This window comes from Corylus avellana, chromosome ca11 (assembly GCF_901000735.1).
Source record: "Corylus avellana chromosome ca11, CavTom2PMs-1.0".
Taxonomy (NCBI): Eukaryota; Viridiplantae; Streptophyta; class Magnoliopsida; order Fagales; family Betulaceae; genus Corylus; species Corylus avellana.
The window spans coordinates 15,843,147-15,860,414 of NC_081551.1; the positions used below are offsets into that span (position 1 = coordinate 15,843,147).

The 17,268-nt window shown below is 35.2% G+C and overlaps 2 protein-coding genes across 3 annotated transcripts in view; one reads left to right on the top strand and one right to left on the bottom strand.

Moving 5' to 3' along the window:
* The first annotated feature begins 289 nt into the window (after positions 1-289).
* The window catches only part of LOC132165519 (heat shock 70 kDa protein 17-like), an 18,682-nt gene continuing 1,703 nt past the window's right edge, over positions 290-17,268 (top strand). The window contains exons 1-14 of one of the 2 annotated variants that reach the window (XM_059576121.1): positions 292-1,313; positions 2,111-2,343; positions 4,367-4,526; positions 5,500-5,745; positions 5,867-6,003; positions 6,144-6,480; positions 6,635-6,796; positions 7,088-7,162; positions 7,254-7,354; positions 7,504-7,573; positions 7,975-8,031; positions 8,153-8,214; positions 9,533-9,605; positions 9,761-10,403. In XM_059576121.1, the coding sequence (XP_059432104.1) occupies positions 552-1,313; positions 2,111-2,343; positions 4,367-4,526; positions 5,500-5,745; positions 5,867-6,003; positions 6,144-6,480; positions 6,635-6,796; positions 7,088-7,162; positions 7,254-7,354; positions 7,504-7,573; positions 7,975-8,031; positions 8,153-8,214; positions 9,533-9,605; positions 9,761-9,973 (2,688 nt within the window). In that variant the 5' untranslated portion in view covers positions 292-551 and the 3' untranslated portion in view covers positions 9,974-10,403. Of the gene's footprint in view, positions 1,314-2,110; positions 2,344-4,366; positions 4,527-5,499; positions 5,746-5,866; positions 6,004-6,143; positions 6,481-6,634; positions 6,797-7,087; positions 7,163-7,253; positions 7,355-7,503; positions 7,574-7,974; positions 8,032-8,152; positions 8,215-9,532; positions 9,606-9,760; positions 10,404-17,268 lie in introns of those variants that run through there. The other variant, XM_059576122.1, reaches the window with a different exon arrangement.
* On the bottom strand, positions 13,021-17,268 carry LOC132165773 (DEAD-box ATP-dependent RNA helicase 53, mitochondrial-like; the record flags this gene model as incomplete). Its single annotated transcript, XM_059576456.1, is given in 8 exon segments — positions 13,021-13,502; positions 14,274-14,367; positions 14,369-14,433; positions 15,680-15,855; positions 15,858-15,903; positions 16,105-16,203; positions 16,643-17,054; positions 17,150-17,268. Coding segments are annotated over 8 exon segments (1,488 nt in total), but the record flags the coding sequence as incomplete, so codon positions are not given.

Genomic DNA, 17,268 nt, shown 5'->3' on the forward strand with positions numbered 1-17,268 from the left:
TGCATCTCCCCCTTTGCCAAAGCAGAGTAAACCAATCAACAATTTTGTCCCCAATTATGAGGGGTGGGCAAAAATCCGCCCAACCACCCGCTCCAATCCACCACGCCCAGATTTTAGCTTTTTATTTTTTTGTGGGTATAGGTTGAATTTCTTTCAACCTATGTGGGCCGGGCCGAATTTCAGATATAGGATTTTTTTTTTTTTTTTCCTGCGGGTACCTGCCCCGCCCCGCCCACAAGCACTAAAAATTAAAAAAAAGTAAAAAACCCTTTATAAGGTGTTCGGCTCGTCTATGAGCTCGGTCTTGGACAAGAAATTCTTCTTGGCGAGTTGACCCAAACACAATTTTCTGAGCCGGTCACAAGCTCGAGCAATGAGGTCATGAATAATTAAAGGGCTGCTTAAGCTCGTCGGCTCGTTTACAGCCCTTTTTCTGACCAAAACAACACTAGATCCTGAAAGTTCGTGCTATTTTTGCTTTGCTGTTATAGCAACCAAACTAGCTGTTAAACTCTTTGTTTTCTGCTACTCAGTGGCTCGCATAATCCAGAATGGCGTCCAACATGTTCAAGCTGGTGCTAGTCTTATCAGTGCTTTTCGTTGTATTTTCACGGTCCCAATCTGCGGTTTCAAGCATAGATCTGGGCTCCGAATGGCTAAAAGTTGCGGTAGTGAACCTAAAACCCGGACAGAGCCCAATCTCAATCGCGATCAACGAGATGTCGAAGCGCAAATCCCCGGCCTTAGTGTCATTCCAGTCCGGTGCTCGCCTCCTCGGCGAAGAAGCTGCTGGGCTTGTCGCCCGGTACCCCGATAAAGTCTATTCTCAAATCCGCGACATACTTGGAAAGCCCTATAATTACACAAAAAAATTTCTGGATTCGATGTACTTACCGTTCACAATTATAGAAGATCCTAGAGGCGCTGTCAATTTTAAAACCAATGATGAAGCTTCCATTTATTCAGTTGAGCAGTTACTAGCGATGATTTTGGGTTACGCGGTGAATTTGGCGGAGGTTCATTCGAAGGTGCAGGTGAAGGACGTAGTGATTACGGTGCCACCGTATTTTGGGCAAGCGGAGCGGAGAGGGTTGCTTCAGGCGGCGCAGTTGGCTGGTGTTAATGCGCTTTCATTGGTAAATGAGCATTCGGGGGCGGCGTTGCAGTATGGCATCGATAAGGATTTCTCAAACGGCTCGAGGCATGTTATATTCTATGATATGGGTTCAAGTAGTACTTATGCTGCGCTCGTGCATTACTCGGCATATAGTGCTAAAGAGTATGGGAAGACTGTGTCAATCAACCAATTCCAGGTGAACTTAACTACAACGTAAACTTTGGTAGGAATAGGATGGAAATGTGTTGCAATTGTTAAGTCTGAAACTGTAATACTTGGCTAGTTAACTAATAAGTTCATTCCAGAAAATGGTGCAGACTATACCGAGAAAATATTTTGGCATCTAAACATGACCATTTTGACAAAAGAGGAAGTGCCGCCTATTAGGAAACCAAACCCACCACCCCCCCGCCACCCCCCCAAGTGGAAAAGTGGAAAAGTGTGTTGGAAATTTGCTTGTAACAATCAAAGCTACGTTTGTGCTATTCACATATAATACCATTGGCTTTCATAAACTATTCTTCAACATAATGGTTTTGGCCCAAGACTTAGGGTATGTAAACAAGTGGTCAAAGATTGTAGTTCCAGGAGAATCAATTTATGTTGAATAATGTCTTGCAATGTATGTTATTGCTGTAAGTTTTCTAATTAGACGAACATATGATGGTCGGGAGTTTGATAATTGTTTTCCTCATTCATGGTGCAGATGGGTAACAATACCAGATTCTTGGAAGAGTTTAAAATTGATGGACAATGTCGATGGTTTAGATTATGTTGGCTACTTTTCTTTGATAGATGTCAATGAAACCACTCTTTACTTCCTTAGACTTCATATAGTAGCTTTTAGTCACTTTGATTCTTACACTCCGGATCTTTGATTCTAAAACGTCTGTATTTGTTCTCTATACTCTTTATTGTGTCATTGTGTCATTGTGTACACACTTGCATATCTCGGTGTTTTTAGCCTGCTGTAACCTCATACGTTGTGTGCAGGTCAAGGATGTTAGATGGGACCCAGAGCTTGGGGGTCAGAGTATGGAATTACGGTTGGTGGAGTACTTTGCAGATGTGTTCAACGTACAAGTTGGAAATGGGGTTGATGTGCGCAAGTCTTCCAAGGCAATGGCTAAATTGAAGAAACAGGTTAAACGTACAAAAGAAATTCTAAGTGCAAACAGAGTGGCTCCAATATCTGTTGAATCCCTCTATGATGATCGGGACTTCAGGTAGGTGAATATTTAAGCAAATTATCCAATCCTGGCTTAAAAAGTTTATTATTATGTTTTTGTTCTATATACTTGAAGAGAAGTGATTTGACTGTGCAACACAGTCAAGAGAGCTTGTTTTGTGATGACCTGGTGAATCCTGTCTTAAGCATACGATACAACATCTTAAGGGTCCCTTTTCATCAACCAAAGATCAGTTGAACAAATGAAATTTTCCTAATCATTTACACAAATTCTGGATTCATGTTTGAGATTTTGAAACTTTTATTTTATTATCAATGAGTTACTATTGGTAACTATTTGTAGTACCTATTAATCATTAATTGTCTCTAAAGCGTAAGTTGAAAGAAAAATTGTGAATTTAATATTCTAAACGTATTTATTAAGAATGCTCTGCTAAATTTTGATTGAGTGTATGTTAGAACAAATTTTATTGGCTTCAATCCTCAATTACCTGAAATCCACTGTCACTTATTTTTTATATGGATGAAGCTTTGATAACCGTTTCCATGAATTTGCAGCATTTTGGTTCTTGAAGAATGTGATAGGTTGTCCAATAAATAACCTAATAGAAATTTTGTAGACATTTTTCTTTTCAAAACTGTTTAGGTAAATGTTATGAACTTACTCGGAAAATATTTTGGTCATCTAGTTTTTATTTTTTGTCTATAAACTAAGTATTTTGATTGTCAAGTTTTTATTTCACGTCTGCTAAAAATCACCATAACCAGATTAACTTTATTTCATGTCCGGAACCTCATGTTGTTGTTTATAACTTACTTCTTGTACCGACTGGTGTGTTATTAAAGACTATGGCAATGTTAGGATGGGTAAATGGCAGTGGTTGCTTTAGTTCAAAAAGTTAAATGCTCTCCTTTGTAAAGAGTGATATGTTTCACTAAAATGATATGATTTCTTGTATATGAGAATTAAACTCATGTTTCATCTTTTCTTTTAATTACTATACTAGTTTTTATTCGAGATACTTACAAAATCTCCACCACTCCTGCTTTTCTTTTCCATGTTACCTGGACTTATTTCTTTGTGACAATTGCCTCTCCTATTAAAAATAGCCACCTCTATTCCCTTTTCTTGTTCTTTTTGCTCCTACTAGCTAGGTAGCTTCTTTTGGATACTTCATGTGTACCTGTAGCGCCTTACATTTTTAATGAAATCTCGATCATTTATAAAAAAAAAAAAAATGAAATACTTGATTTGAAATAATGCAGCAGCAGTATTACATGTAGCATTATATGACGTTCTACTAAAACAAGTGAAGTACGCAAATCATCATTGATTTTATGGTATGTTGTCAAAGAAATGGATGAAGGTAGGGTTTCAAAAGGGGTTGAACTGAAAACTCTTTTGCATCATCATCCATCTGAATTGGTACCCCACTTTGTTCCATCCATTTGTGATATAGCAAACCTAATTAGGATTATTTTTATTTTTTTATTTATTTATTTTTTTTCTGTTAGTATGACTATAATCTACCTTAATAACTTTCATATGTATGCATATACATATTAACCCCAAGGAGTGGCCTAGTGGTTGAGGCTTGTGATCTTAGGGAGTATCACCCCATAGATCCCAAGTTCGAGACTTCCTAGGTGCAAACTCCGCCTTAAGGCCACACCCCCTAGTGTAAAAGCCAGCGATTTACCCTGATCCGTGTAGGGAAACTTTCGAAAGTGCGATGGTGATCCTTCCATTTCTTGTCTAGTAGAGCCCTGTGGCCAGCAAGTATTTGTAGATGTCATCTTGAAGCCTCTTTTGCATTGGATAAACAATTTGTCTTCACTTGTTGGTCATTCTATAATTGCTTATGCAGGTAGTAGATATGAGTTTCAATATGCTTCTTGATATTCCCATCTATGCATTCAGAAAATAGTTAAAGTTAAATCGTTGACATGCCTATCTTTTTCCCTGCATCTCACGATTATGCATACTGATAGTTGGCCCCCAAGTAATGAAACTGAGCAACTATTAGTAGTTTTATATGATTTCTTTTCCCCTCCCCCAGGAGCACCATATCTCGTGAGAAGTTTGAAGAGCTCTGTGATGATCTGTGGGAGAAAGCTCTTGTTCCTTTGAAAGAAGTGCTCAAGAATTGTGGTTTGAAGGTGGATGAGATATATGCGGTGGAATTGATAGGAGGTGGTACTAGGGTCCCAAAGTTGCAGGTTTGTACAGTCTTCATGAAAAATGTACTCATGGCACACAATCTTATGTCATTTCATGCGGTGAAACAATAATTGCTTCTGGTTAGTTGCATAGGATGCTCAATTAAGATTGGAGTTCTGATCTCAATTCGATTAGAGAATTATATTGATTCACTTGTTCAGTCAAAACTTTTATCTCGTCACGTGCTAGTGTTAAGGATTCATTCTCCATTTTTTACTTTTATGTGTCAATTGGATTTTGACTTCTCGATATATTCATTTCTGAACTATTAGGTTATAAGTATATTAAATCAATGATCAATCCTTTGAAACTCTGTCAAAATTCTTATTGATTCATTGGGGATTAATATGAAGTATTTGTATATAGTTGAGCACTATTATGTTTAAAGGATTAAGTAATTCTTTGTGGTATAAATGTAAAAAGTGCTGCACAGTATACCAAATCTTTGTAGGGATTTTTTTGTTGGTTTAAAGAGATGAATGCAACTTACACTATTTGTCGTACGCATATATTTTGCAAGAGAATCATTCAACTGGATATTTTTGTGATCATAAAATGTAATTTAACTACATGTTAATGTGCTTGCAATTGCATGCAATTGTGTGTGGGTTTCATGATGCAAGTTATGGGGTTTTAAATTGCCAGAATGAAGGTGCTTGGTAATGTTTACCCTGCCAGTGTGCATATTAGGTATCAGTTTAATGTCACTTGATCCTAATGTGATTTGTTATATATTGATGTCTTAATGGTTCAAAATATTTGATTCTGTGATCCATATTAGCTCTTGAAATAATTATATCTAAGCTCTACTTAGGCATTCTCTTATATATTTCATGTGTACTAAGGTTGCGCCCCTCTACACTTTTTAATATATACAATATTACTTATAAAAAAATAATTATTATATTCGAGCTTTCGTTCGTTTACAGAGGATGAATTGAAAAAAGAAAATATATGTTTCTTTAATAACAGGCCAAGCTCCAGGAATTTCTTGGGAGGAAAGAGCTGGACAAACATCTGGATGCTGATGAAGCTATAGTTCTTGGTGCAGCCCTGCATGCTGCAAATATAAGTGATGGAATCAAATTGAATCGTAAGCTTGGAATGATTGATGGCTCTTCCTATGGGTTTGTTTTTGAGTTAGACGGCCCTGATCTTATGAAAGACGAGAGCACTAGGCAGCTACTTGTACAACGAATGAAGAAACTTCCCAGTAAGGTAAATAACAAGCCAATGTGAATTTATTATGTAAGAGATGGTGAAAATTAGATAAATATTTCAACAACACTACTCTCCCTCTCTAACTTTGCTACTTTGTTTGGGCTTGACTATGTAATAGATTTTCAGGTCCATTATCCACAACAAAGATTTTGAAGTTTCACTTGCTTATGAGAGTGAAAATCTTTTACCACCTGGTGTTACCTCTCCCATATTTGCTCAGTATAGTGTGTCTGGTTTGACAGATGCAAGTGAGAAGTAAGATTAGCAAATTCTTGAATCTTATGTTGATGTTCCTTTGCTTTGATGCTTGAAGCAGTGGCAACCTTTTCTCCACACAAAAGCTTCAGACAAATTCTTATTTGGATTTATGTATGTATTGTATCTATATTGTTCAGGTATTCGTTGCGGAATTTGTCTTCCCCCATCAAGACAAATTTGCATTTCTCTCTCAGTAGAAGTGGAATTCTTTCTTTGGATCGAGCAGATGCTGTTATTGAAATCTCAGAATGGGTAGAAGTTCCTAAAAAGAATCTGACTCTGGATAATTCAACTACTTCTCCCAATATATCAATTGAAGCTGATGCAAAAAATGCTTCTGAAGAAAGTAATGACAACTTGCATGTTGATGGCGGGGTTGTTAACACATCAAGCTCCAATGTAGAAGAAAATAATACCATTGATCTTGGTACAGAAAGAAAGCTGAAAAAGAGGACGTTTAGGGTTCCACTTAAGGTACAAACAAGTGATTGTCTTAAAATGTCTTCTTGGTAGTTACTATTAAAAGTCCAATCGAGGACTGAATATTATTTTTTTGAAGAATTATTCTGATATTTAGTTTCCGTTTTGCTCATTTTTCTTTTTGATTTCTTTAATTTATTATTTGTAGATTGTTGAGAAGACAATGGGGCCTGGAATGTCTCTTTCGAAAGAATCTCTTGCTGAAGCTAGGCAAAAATTAGAAGCATTGCATAAAAAGGATGCAGAGCGAAGAAGAACTGCAGAGTTAAAAAATAATTTGGAAGGATATATTTATGCTACTAAAGAAAAGGTTGAAATTTTTTCTTCAATAAATTTAACTGTTTTATTCATTTAAGAGTAATGTATTAGATTTGTGCATACCTCGTGATGGCTTTTGAAGATCAAATGTTACTTGTATTTACTCCATATTTACCCTATATGGGTTTCATTCTCTTTTGTTTAATTCATTTATTAATTTTAATTTAGTATACATTCCTTAGGCTTCACAGGACATATAAAAGAGTCTTAAACCATTTTTATATGATGATCTGCTTGCCTTCTGCATGTCCCCCAATTGATGACATTTTTTTATTTGTACCAGCTTCAATCATCTGAAGAGTTTGAACAAATTTCTACTGACAAGGAACGCCAATCTCTTAATGAAAAGCTTGATGAGGTTAGTTTTTATTTTTGAGAAAACTCATAATGCTTGAAATCATATAGGTCTCACTTGAATTTTTTTACTTGAACAATTTGTGTTGCCTCAGGTGCAAGAATGGTTGTATACAGACGGTGAAGATGCTACTGCTGCAGAGTTTCAGGAGCGCCTAGATATGTTAAAAGATGCTGGTGGCCCCATGTTCTTTAGGTATGTGATGTCTTATAAATTTATAATAGGTTGTAGTTGAAATTAAGGCATTCTTGAGTAGAACTCAGTTTGAGTATGTCGGATACTAATATAAACAAATTTAGAGAAAGCTTGATGTGATGTTTGAACTGATGTATTTTTGGGTCTAGACTAAAAGAGCTTACTGCACGGCCAGCAGCAACTGAACATGCGCGAAAATATCTTATTGAGCTTCAACAGGTACTTTTTTTTTTTTTTTTTGGTTTTCAATTTTCGAACATTATTAAAAATGTCCAAATTTGTTTGAGAACTTGGCCATATAAAATACATGTTCCAACAAAAACCTCTGAATGAGTGGAAGAGTAGAGTGAGAAGGTTATTTGACATGATATGTTTATCTTTTCTTTACATGCAAAAATATTTTCACAAAAGGTGACCATGCAAGCACGTAACAATTGTCTTTCTCTTTCTTCCTTCAAAATGTCTGTCTGGTAGATTAAAGACCCAAAAATGTCGTAGTTTTTAAAATGGAATGGCCATGAATCTTTCTTCTCCAACTTTTCTATTTCCTTTGTTGCTTTAATTAGCAATGAGATAATGTGATCTCTGCATTGACGATTTTCTTTCCTGAGCATCTGCAGATAGTACATGGCTGGAAGACAAACAAATCTTGGCTTCCTAAAGATAAAATAGATGAGGTGTTCAATCGTTTTACTCAATTGCATTGTCTTTATGAATCTGTTTTCAATTTGTGGGATGACTCCTAGTTGTTGTCTTGTCTTGCCTTGGTATGGGAGTTGATATGTTTGGTAAATTCAGGTTTTGAGTGATGCTGACTCGTTCAAGATTTGGTTGGATGAAAAAGAGGCTGAGCAGAAGAGGTAAGTTGTTTATGTTCTTGTTCTGTGTTACTTTTATTTCTTTTAACTTTGTTGCTGTAACTTTTTTGCTTATGGCAATCGCTCCATGTATTCATGCACAAAAAGGAGTCGTGCAAATGGCTGCATCATGGTGAATAGTGTAACAAATACATACCTCACTTAGTCATATAGAAGAAGATTAGGCCCCAATGACTGATGTTTTGAAAAACTAAATGCTTCAAATTGGTATTGGCAGTAAGGGTTAATTGTCATTCTGATCCGAATCAGATACTCTTTATGAGCTTTGCCTAAATTTTGGAGTCTGCTGGCTTCTAACCATATGATCTCATCAGATTTTGGTCAGGATCCACCTATTGTGATTTCCCTATGATAAGAAAATATTCTTAAATCATCCTAATTGAATATGTTCGAGCATTTAATTTGCGTACCACTTTAGAGCATTTCCATCACATGCTCTAAACCTCTCATATTAGCTAAAATATAGCTAATATGAGGCCTTTTTCGGTTCTAGCAGATTTGTGTTACAATAATCTACTTGTAGAGTATCACTGTAGCAAAATGTTTCATTTTTTTTTTTTTTTTTTTTCTCATTTCATCCGGTGGTGAGAAAGAGTGGTTGAGGAAGAAATAGTGAGAATAAAAAAATAAAAAAATAAAAAAATTGAGAAATAATATTTAAAAGAAAGTAGAGAAGACAATAGAGATTTTTTTTTTGATAAGTAATAATCAAGTTTTATTAAAAGTAGAGAAGACAATAGAGAATTTGTTGGAGTTGTATAGAAAAAGCCGTAGCTAGAGTAAAAAAGTGTACTTTTTGGTTAGATATTTTACACAAAGTTGCTGGAGATGATGCTCTTACTTATGTTAAAATGGAAAAATCATATGTTAAGTTCTTTTCCTTTTTATTTATTTTATTTCTTAAATTTTCAGGATCTCTCCAAATAGGAAACTTTTCTAATTTTTCTGAGTTTTTGAAAATTTGTTTTTCTTTTCCTTACTTTACCGGTTCTCATGTACACTTTTTGTGTATTAGAGTTACACCCCCTTGCACCCCGAATGAATTTAATTTGGCATAGGAAACTTGAAATGGGCATAGAGATGTTTATTGAAAATGTAAAGGGCCTTTCATTACTTTTTATTTGCTTCTAGATAATTGTCATCTTAACATGAGATGACAATCAGGACTCGCGGGATGGTAGATTTCAGTCGAGTGATCCATTGCACAGAAGTATTGTTGATTGGATGGTGTCATCCACGAAAATCAAAATGTGATTCTATATATACTAAGCTGTTTTTCCTTTTTCTTTCTCTCCCAAAGGACCTCTGGTTTCAGTGCTCCGGCATTCGCGTCTGAAGAAGTATATACGAAGTTATTCGATTTGCAAGACAAGGTAGTGTTCTAATTCCCCACCTTTTTCTTATTAAGGAAGTAATTTATATAGCGTTACCACATATTTCTATACCTTGGTCATACCGTCTTCCATAATTAGTTGATTTTTTTTTTATTTTTTTTTATTTTTTTTTATTATTATTATTTTTTTTTCAGGTTACTAGCATTAATAGAATTCCCAAGCCAAAGCCTATAAAGAATGAAACTGGGAGCAGTGGGGAGAATGCGACTAATCCCAACATGACTTTTGAGGAGAATTTTAACCAAAGTGGCCAATCAACCAGAGACCCTGACGTCTCGTCGACTGAAAAAATTGACCTGGAACCCAAGGTTCACGATGAAGAGCCCGAGGTTTACGATGAATTATGATTGATGAAGGATACAATTAGGTTCTCATTTTTGGGTTATCTACCTATAGAGTTGGAAAATATGAAAGGGATATGAGAGATTATATACCGTTTATTTTAAAAGAATAATGAAACTGAGAGCAGTGGGGAGAATGCGACTAATCCCAACACGACTTTTGAGGAGAATTTTAACCAAAGTGGCCAATCAACCAGAGACCTTGACGTCTCATTGACTGAAAAAATTGACCAAGAACCCAAGGTTCACGATGAAGAGCCCGAGGTTTACGATAAATTATGATTGATGAAGGATACAATTAGGTTCTCATATTTGGGTTATCTACCGATAGAGTTGGAAAATATGAAAGGGATATGAGAGATTATATACTGTTTATTTTAAAATTAGATTGTAATACACTTTTGGCCCATGAAATTTGACATATGTTTGAACTTCATTCTTGAAAGAGGAATGCTATTTAGGATGCATTTGGAATTGTAAAGAAAAAGTAAAGTTCGGGAGTGCATTTTTAAAAAAATTGCGATTTGAAAACGTAAAAAAATGCGTATTCAAATTGCAAGTTAAAAAAAAAAAAAAAAAAGATTTAAATGCTAAATGTAGTGTATTTAAAAATTGTGTTTTCAAAACGTATGTTTTAAAGTTGTAATTTTTAAATTGCACCTTTTGAAATTACAAACACAAATGGACCCATTGCTATATAATGGGATGACATACTAGTGAAAATCAGTTTTTGTTTTTATTATTTTTTATTTTTTTTATAACTAATGGTAATCAAATGGCTAATTTTTTACTGCAACATTTTCTAGTTGTATGATGAGTAATGTTCAACGTAAAATAAGACTCATGTCCTCAGTGTTCCTTCCAAAATTAATATAGATTTTAAAATCACTATTTGATCAAAATTTAATAGTGATTTTAAAGTCATATTAATGTGTGAGGACATGAGTCTTACATTTAGTGTTACTCGTATAACAGTTGTATAACAGTCTACTAAATAACATTATTCTTATTAAAATATAAGATATTTCAATATAATTCTTCAAATATGACATCAATTACATCGTTTTTTTAGTGACGCTTGATTTTGTCATCGAAATGGTTGATATGATTCTATATGTGGCATGCAAGATGATCATGTAGCATATCATGTCAATAACTACTGAAAATATTTTATTTGACTAAGAATTTTATCTTGAGTAATAGTGTTACCACAATGGTATATGTGACCACTCAACATACCAAGATTTTGGCCATACAAGATCTCACTTCTAAATGTATTAAAGTGATATATGAGTAATGCTAGAAGGAAGACTCATGTCCTCCTTTTGTTATCTCAAAATTAATGTGGCTTTAAAAACTACTATTAGATTAAAATATAATAATCATTTATCATAAATTCAACAGTGATTTTAAGAGCCACAACAATTTTAGGACACAAGGAAGATATGCTCTTCCTTCTAGCATTACTCATTAGACAAAGACTTTAGGAAATGATTTTTTTTAAAAAAAATATATATATATTATTATTATTTTTTATTTTTTATATGTATTCGTAGTATTTTAGTAATTTTGGTACAATTCCAATAAGAGCCCATGTGTTGTCACCAAAACTTAAGAATAGGAATAGCTATTCCATTTCACATTATTTCATTCCTAGTAATAGCTATTTATTTTCCTAATAAACTTATCATTCTGTGTACCAGAGAACAGGCCATGACTGCAAGTCTGCAAGAGAACCAACTAGTTTAAAAGTTCGACAAAATAATTAAATCAAAAGTATACCAATAATCTTCCATATATCAACTAGCATATATGGAGGGTGTTTGACAAACAACCCTTTATGACATTGTTCATAGTTAAAAATATTAAAAAAGAAAATAATGATTGATATAGGAAAATGAAAAAGTGGTATTGAAAAGTGAAAAAATTTTGTTTTGTAGTAATTTTTTTTTATTTGAATATTAATAAAAAGTGAATGATGTGATATAAAAGTGAAAATGTTTTTGATGATTTTTTTTTTAAAAAAATAAAGTGAATAATGCGGAGGAATATAGTGTAGTTTAACAAACAAGGTCATGATGGTCATTTACCATTTTTCCTTTTTCCAGTTGGATACCATATAAATGATATAATTGTTTACCCTGTCAGACATTCACAATGTATTGAACACCATTTTCACAAAAGAAATGCTTACACTCACATTCTCAAATGCACTCTCTATCATGACACTAAAAATCGCCACTAAATTTTGAATTAATTACTATTGAATCCAATAATAATTTTAATACTACGTCAATAATAATAGACACTACGGTGATATGTTTTGGTAAACTCAACTTTCATAATCTCCTTATCTACTCTATAATTTTATCTAAACAATACCAAGGAAAGCAGTACATTGTCATCAATTGAGTACTGAGATGAAAAGGAAAATAAATAAAGAGGCCAAAAGAGGAAAAAAAAAAAAAAACTTACTATTTCAAAATAAATTACATAAGAATAAGATGCGATTGTTCTCTTTAGATAATGACATATAAACAACAAAATATCTCAACATTCACTACAAAAATTTGATTTTTTTTTTTTTTTTTTTGTAACGAATCATTAGTGACGTGTCAAGCTTGTTGACACGTCACTAACGGTTAGTGACGTGTCATTAGTAACATGTGTGGTGAGTTAACAAATTAGAAGTTACTAATGAAAATTTAGTGACGTGCCAGGAATTGACATGCTACTAAAGAATTAGTAAGTGTTAATATTAGGTCTTAAAGTTTACTAGAAATATTAGATTCTTGTAGGTAAAGGATCCCTATAAGCCACTTGCCCCTCCCATGAAACACTATAAATCAAATAGAATCAATATTCTCTCAGCAATCATCTCCGCATTGAGAGCTGTTTTCTTACCTGCCATTGGAAGTATCCTATATATTGTTACTGGCTGCCCCATAACTTAAAAATACATCAACAAATAAAGACAAATTAAAGAATAAAGCAATCATCTAAATTAACTTCCAACTTTTCTTGTGATGAAGAAATGTAATTGTACGATTCAACAAAGTCAGAATGCTCTTCTCCCATTGTTCTGATCATCATTGATTCTATCATCCCCAAAGCTGCCAAAACGTCTAGTACGAGAATTACTGAAGCCACTGCTGTTTTGGCTTGATAGGTTGTCACCAAATCCACTAGAACGGCCTGAACCAAAGCCCCCAAAACCACCAGAACGGTCTGAACTACTAGAATCGCCAAAAGCACATGAACGACTAAACCCAGAACCACTAAAGTTCCCAGATCCAGGGCCACCAAAGGAACCAAAACGTCCAGAGCTAGGTCCACCATATTGACTTGTTTGACTAGAGGAATCTCCATAGCCACTGCTACGACCAAATCCAGGACGCCCTTGACCACTAAAGCGGTTAAAAGCGCTATCACCAAACCGACGATCCCTCGTGCCTCCATGAGAGCCAAATCTACCACCACCACCCATGTCAGCTAACATGTCCCCACTTCCACCCTCAACAACAATTTTGGGTAGCTGATAACCAACAAGTATTCAAGCAATCAGTCTAACATAAAACATCTGCTAAGGTGCCAATCAGTCCCACACTAAAGATTTTACATGCACATGATTGTTCGTTTCGTTAGAGAGAGATCTGTTAGTTATCTTGAGAGATTTTGGTCACACCAGTAGTAGGATTTAACTCGTTCTGTTTGTCTATTTGTAGGGTTGTACTTCAGTCAGCAATGTATATGTCCTCATGCATGCATTGTGTAAAATATGCACATGTATATCTACGATATGAAAATAGCTAGTTTGCTGCACATGCAGTTCAGAGTAAAACCAACAATTCAGATCGGTCACAGAATTCTAAACACAATACTTTCAGAAAACTACTTTCTCACTACTTTTGATCGCTCCTCCTTATCATATAACATGGTGCTTCACAACCAGATAAACACTATTTCTCAACCAACATATGGTGACATCTATTATCTACTCAAAGTAAAAAATATTATTCGCTTTGCTATCCACGTCCACAACAAAATGAGAACTAAATTCTTGTGTGATGAGGTAAGTTTGTGTGTATGACTTTGCATCAAGCATATAGACCCCACTGGTTTAACAAGAGAAATACGTTTCATTCTTAAAAGCATTCTACCTATATTCTATCTAATTAGATTAACATCCAATAATCCATGTTAAATAAGAAAGAAAGAAAGAAAGCATCATATCACCGCCAAACAGTTCTTAAACTCAGAGTGAATAAATAGGATGATGCAAATGGAAATGGAGATAAATTCTAACCTCTGCAAATCTGCATCCAACGTCTCGCTCTATAACTCTGACAGCCCTTGCCTGGTCCTGTGTGTAAATAAGGACAGCACTTCCTTTCTTCCCAACGACCTGTTCGGCCTGATCGATGAACAAATATCTCCGAATTGTTGGGAAGCTCGTGATGTATTACCTACAAGAGATGAGTTTAAATGTTGAGCAACAAAACAAATAGGACCACCAAAAAAAAAACACTTGCATGCATACGAAATCTCCCACACACACACACACACACCCCCCCCCCCAACAAAAAAAAAAAAAAACAAAAACAAAAGAAAAGAAACCCACTAAAATAGAGAAGCAAGCTGGAGAATCCTGAGAAGCAAGGGAGCCTAGTATTTTTAAGATGGCAAATGAATGAACCAACCAAGACAACACAATAAGGGCACCAAGCACATAGTTGAAGCGAAATAAAGAATCAAATGCTTTAAGCATAAGCATAAGCATAGGCATAGGAATAGAGTGAATGGAGAAATAAAAGCAAATGGTCACCATAACTTCAACGGTTTTCACTCCATAGAAATTATAATGGAGGGCATCGAAGGCAAGGAGAGAATGAGGAAAGAAAGTAACCAGGGAGCTGAGTGTTTTGATCTACAACACACCTTTCAGATGTGCCACCAGAACATAGAAACACGGCAGCTCTAGGAAACATAAATACATTTCTTCAAAACAGTAGGAGATAAATGGTTAACGACATGACACTTTTGACCAGCACAACCCTTTTTTTATAAGTAATCAACCCATATCATTAAAAGCGTTAAGGCACCCCTAGGTATACAATAAGTACACGAAAGGAAGCACCTAATTAGAAGGAGCAAAAAGAAACCAGCACAAGCCTTCAATTTATCACTTCAAATTTCAAACTGGAACAAACAATTCAACAATTAGTTCACGTACAGAATAGTTCTTTAGGACAAATTACTCTTTTTATCCAGAATGATATGTCAAAGCAACAAGCCCAAGAAATTAGAAATTATACGTACTTTCTTCATACACATGCATACAGACAAATAAATGATAATGAAGTGATAAATTTAAAAAATAAATAAATTTGACAGAAGGTAACTGATCAGACAACCATCCAAGAAAAAGGCAAAAAAGGTTAGCAACAAAACTTTCAATTGGCACAAGTATTGAGCCAGTTTTTCAAAAACTTAGCCGGCCCAATCAGGAGACCTGCTTGCAGCATGGTCTCATAGATTAGAAATCAAGGATATACTGAATTGAAAAGTTCATGAATCATCATTGTATATATAAACTGCAAAGAGGGAAAAATAAAAAAGAATAATACATGCAGGAAAAGAATAGGGAGCAGAGAAACAAGTTATAATATATCAATTACAAACTAAGTGGATTAATCAGTGGCAAAAATGTACCAGATCAACATTAGGAATATCAAGGCCACGAGAGGCAACATCAGTGGCAACTAAAATATTGAAATGCCCATCTCGGAAACCTGCAAGTGTTCTTTCCCTCTGACTTTGTGAGATATCCCCATGCAAAGCCTCACATTTGTAGTTTCTTCCCATGGCATATGCCAATCGATCAGCTCACGTTTTGTTTGAGTGAAAACAATATATTTTCCTCCTTTTGCATGCTCCTGACAAACAAATCTGATGGTGAGAATGGAAGCAATAGTGAACGAGCTAGGTTAAAACAAGAACTCACAAAGTTCTCTGACCTTTGCAAAGAAGACAACAAAATGAACGTTTAAAAGAATTTAATAAATAATTAATAAAATAACATTGACCATCAAACAGAGAGAAATTTTTTAATATATATGTAAGTTCTGAAACCATACTGTTATCAGAGGTCCAATAATTGAAGCTTTTCCATAATTGCCTGATGCAATCGAGTATAGAGAAATTCCATCAGCCAACTTCTGATCAGAATCTCCAACCTACAGAACAGTTAAGCCGTTAATGTGCTTGTAACCATACACTAGAACCCCAACTTTCTGCAGTTACACTAGATGTCCAAACACAGAACGGACCAGAAAAGGTTTCCCCGTATATTAGTACATACTGAAGCCATGATTCAGAAATACCTTAGTCATAACTATAGACCTCTCACCTCAAGTTGCAGTGACAAGTACTAAAATCATTATAAAATGAACAACATGCGAGATTAAACCTTTTTATCTCCAACTCCTATTCCTGTAATGACATCGACTACAAGCTACAGAATCAAATCAAACTCAAATAAAAGTAACAATACAAGAAAGAATAGAATCGGACCCATCAAGCATACCCTTGAGTGGGCATAGTAAGAACTAAGAGGAGCAAGAGAATGTGAACGTTATTATCTGATGATTGACTAAAATGAAGCTACAAACTCACCAGATCAATTGTTAGTGGATTTTTTAGGTAATTTTGGGTGAGTTTTTTAATCCAAGATGGCATTGTTGCAGAGAACATTAAACTCTGACGATTCTGCGGCAACGTCTCCAAGATTTTTTCAACTTCCTCCTGAAAGCCAACTTGAAGCATCTGGTCAGCTTCATCAAGAACAACAAACTGAACTTCTGACAAGTTCAGGGCACCTCTGTTCAGAAGATCAATAATGCGACCAGGTGTGCCAACAGCCACATCAACACCATAGTCAAGCTGCCTCATTTGGCTTGAGATGGGCGTACCACCATAAACGCAAATTGTATCCAATCCTGGCGCGGACTCATCAAATTCCTTCTCAACCTGGCGGGCGAGCTCCCTTGTTGGAGCCAAAACCAACGCCAGCGGATACCTGCCCTGCCTGTATGGTGAAACATACATAAACACATGTACCTTTAGAAAACAGTTGGAATTCCATCACTCAGCCAAGGGAAAAAATGAATCAAAGAACCGAACCCATGTTTAGCATTGAGCTGAATGATCTTATCCATAATGGGAATTCCAAAAGCAAGAGTTTTGCCCGTTCCTGTTCTAGCACGACCGATCATGTCACGCCTTTGCATTGCTGGTTCCAG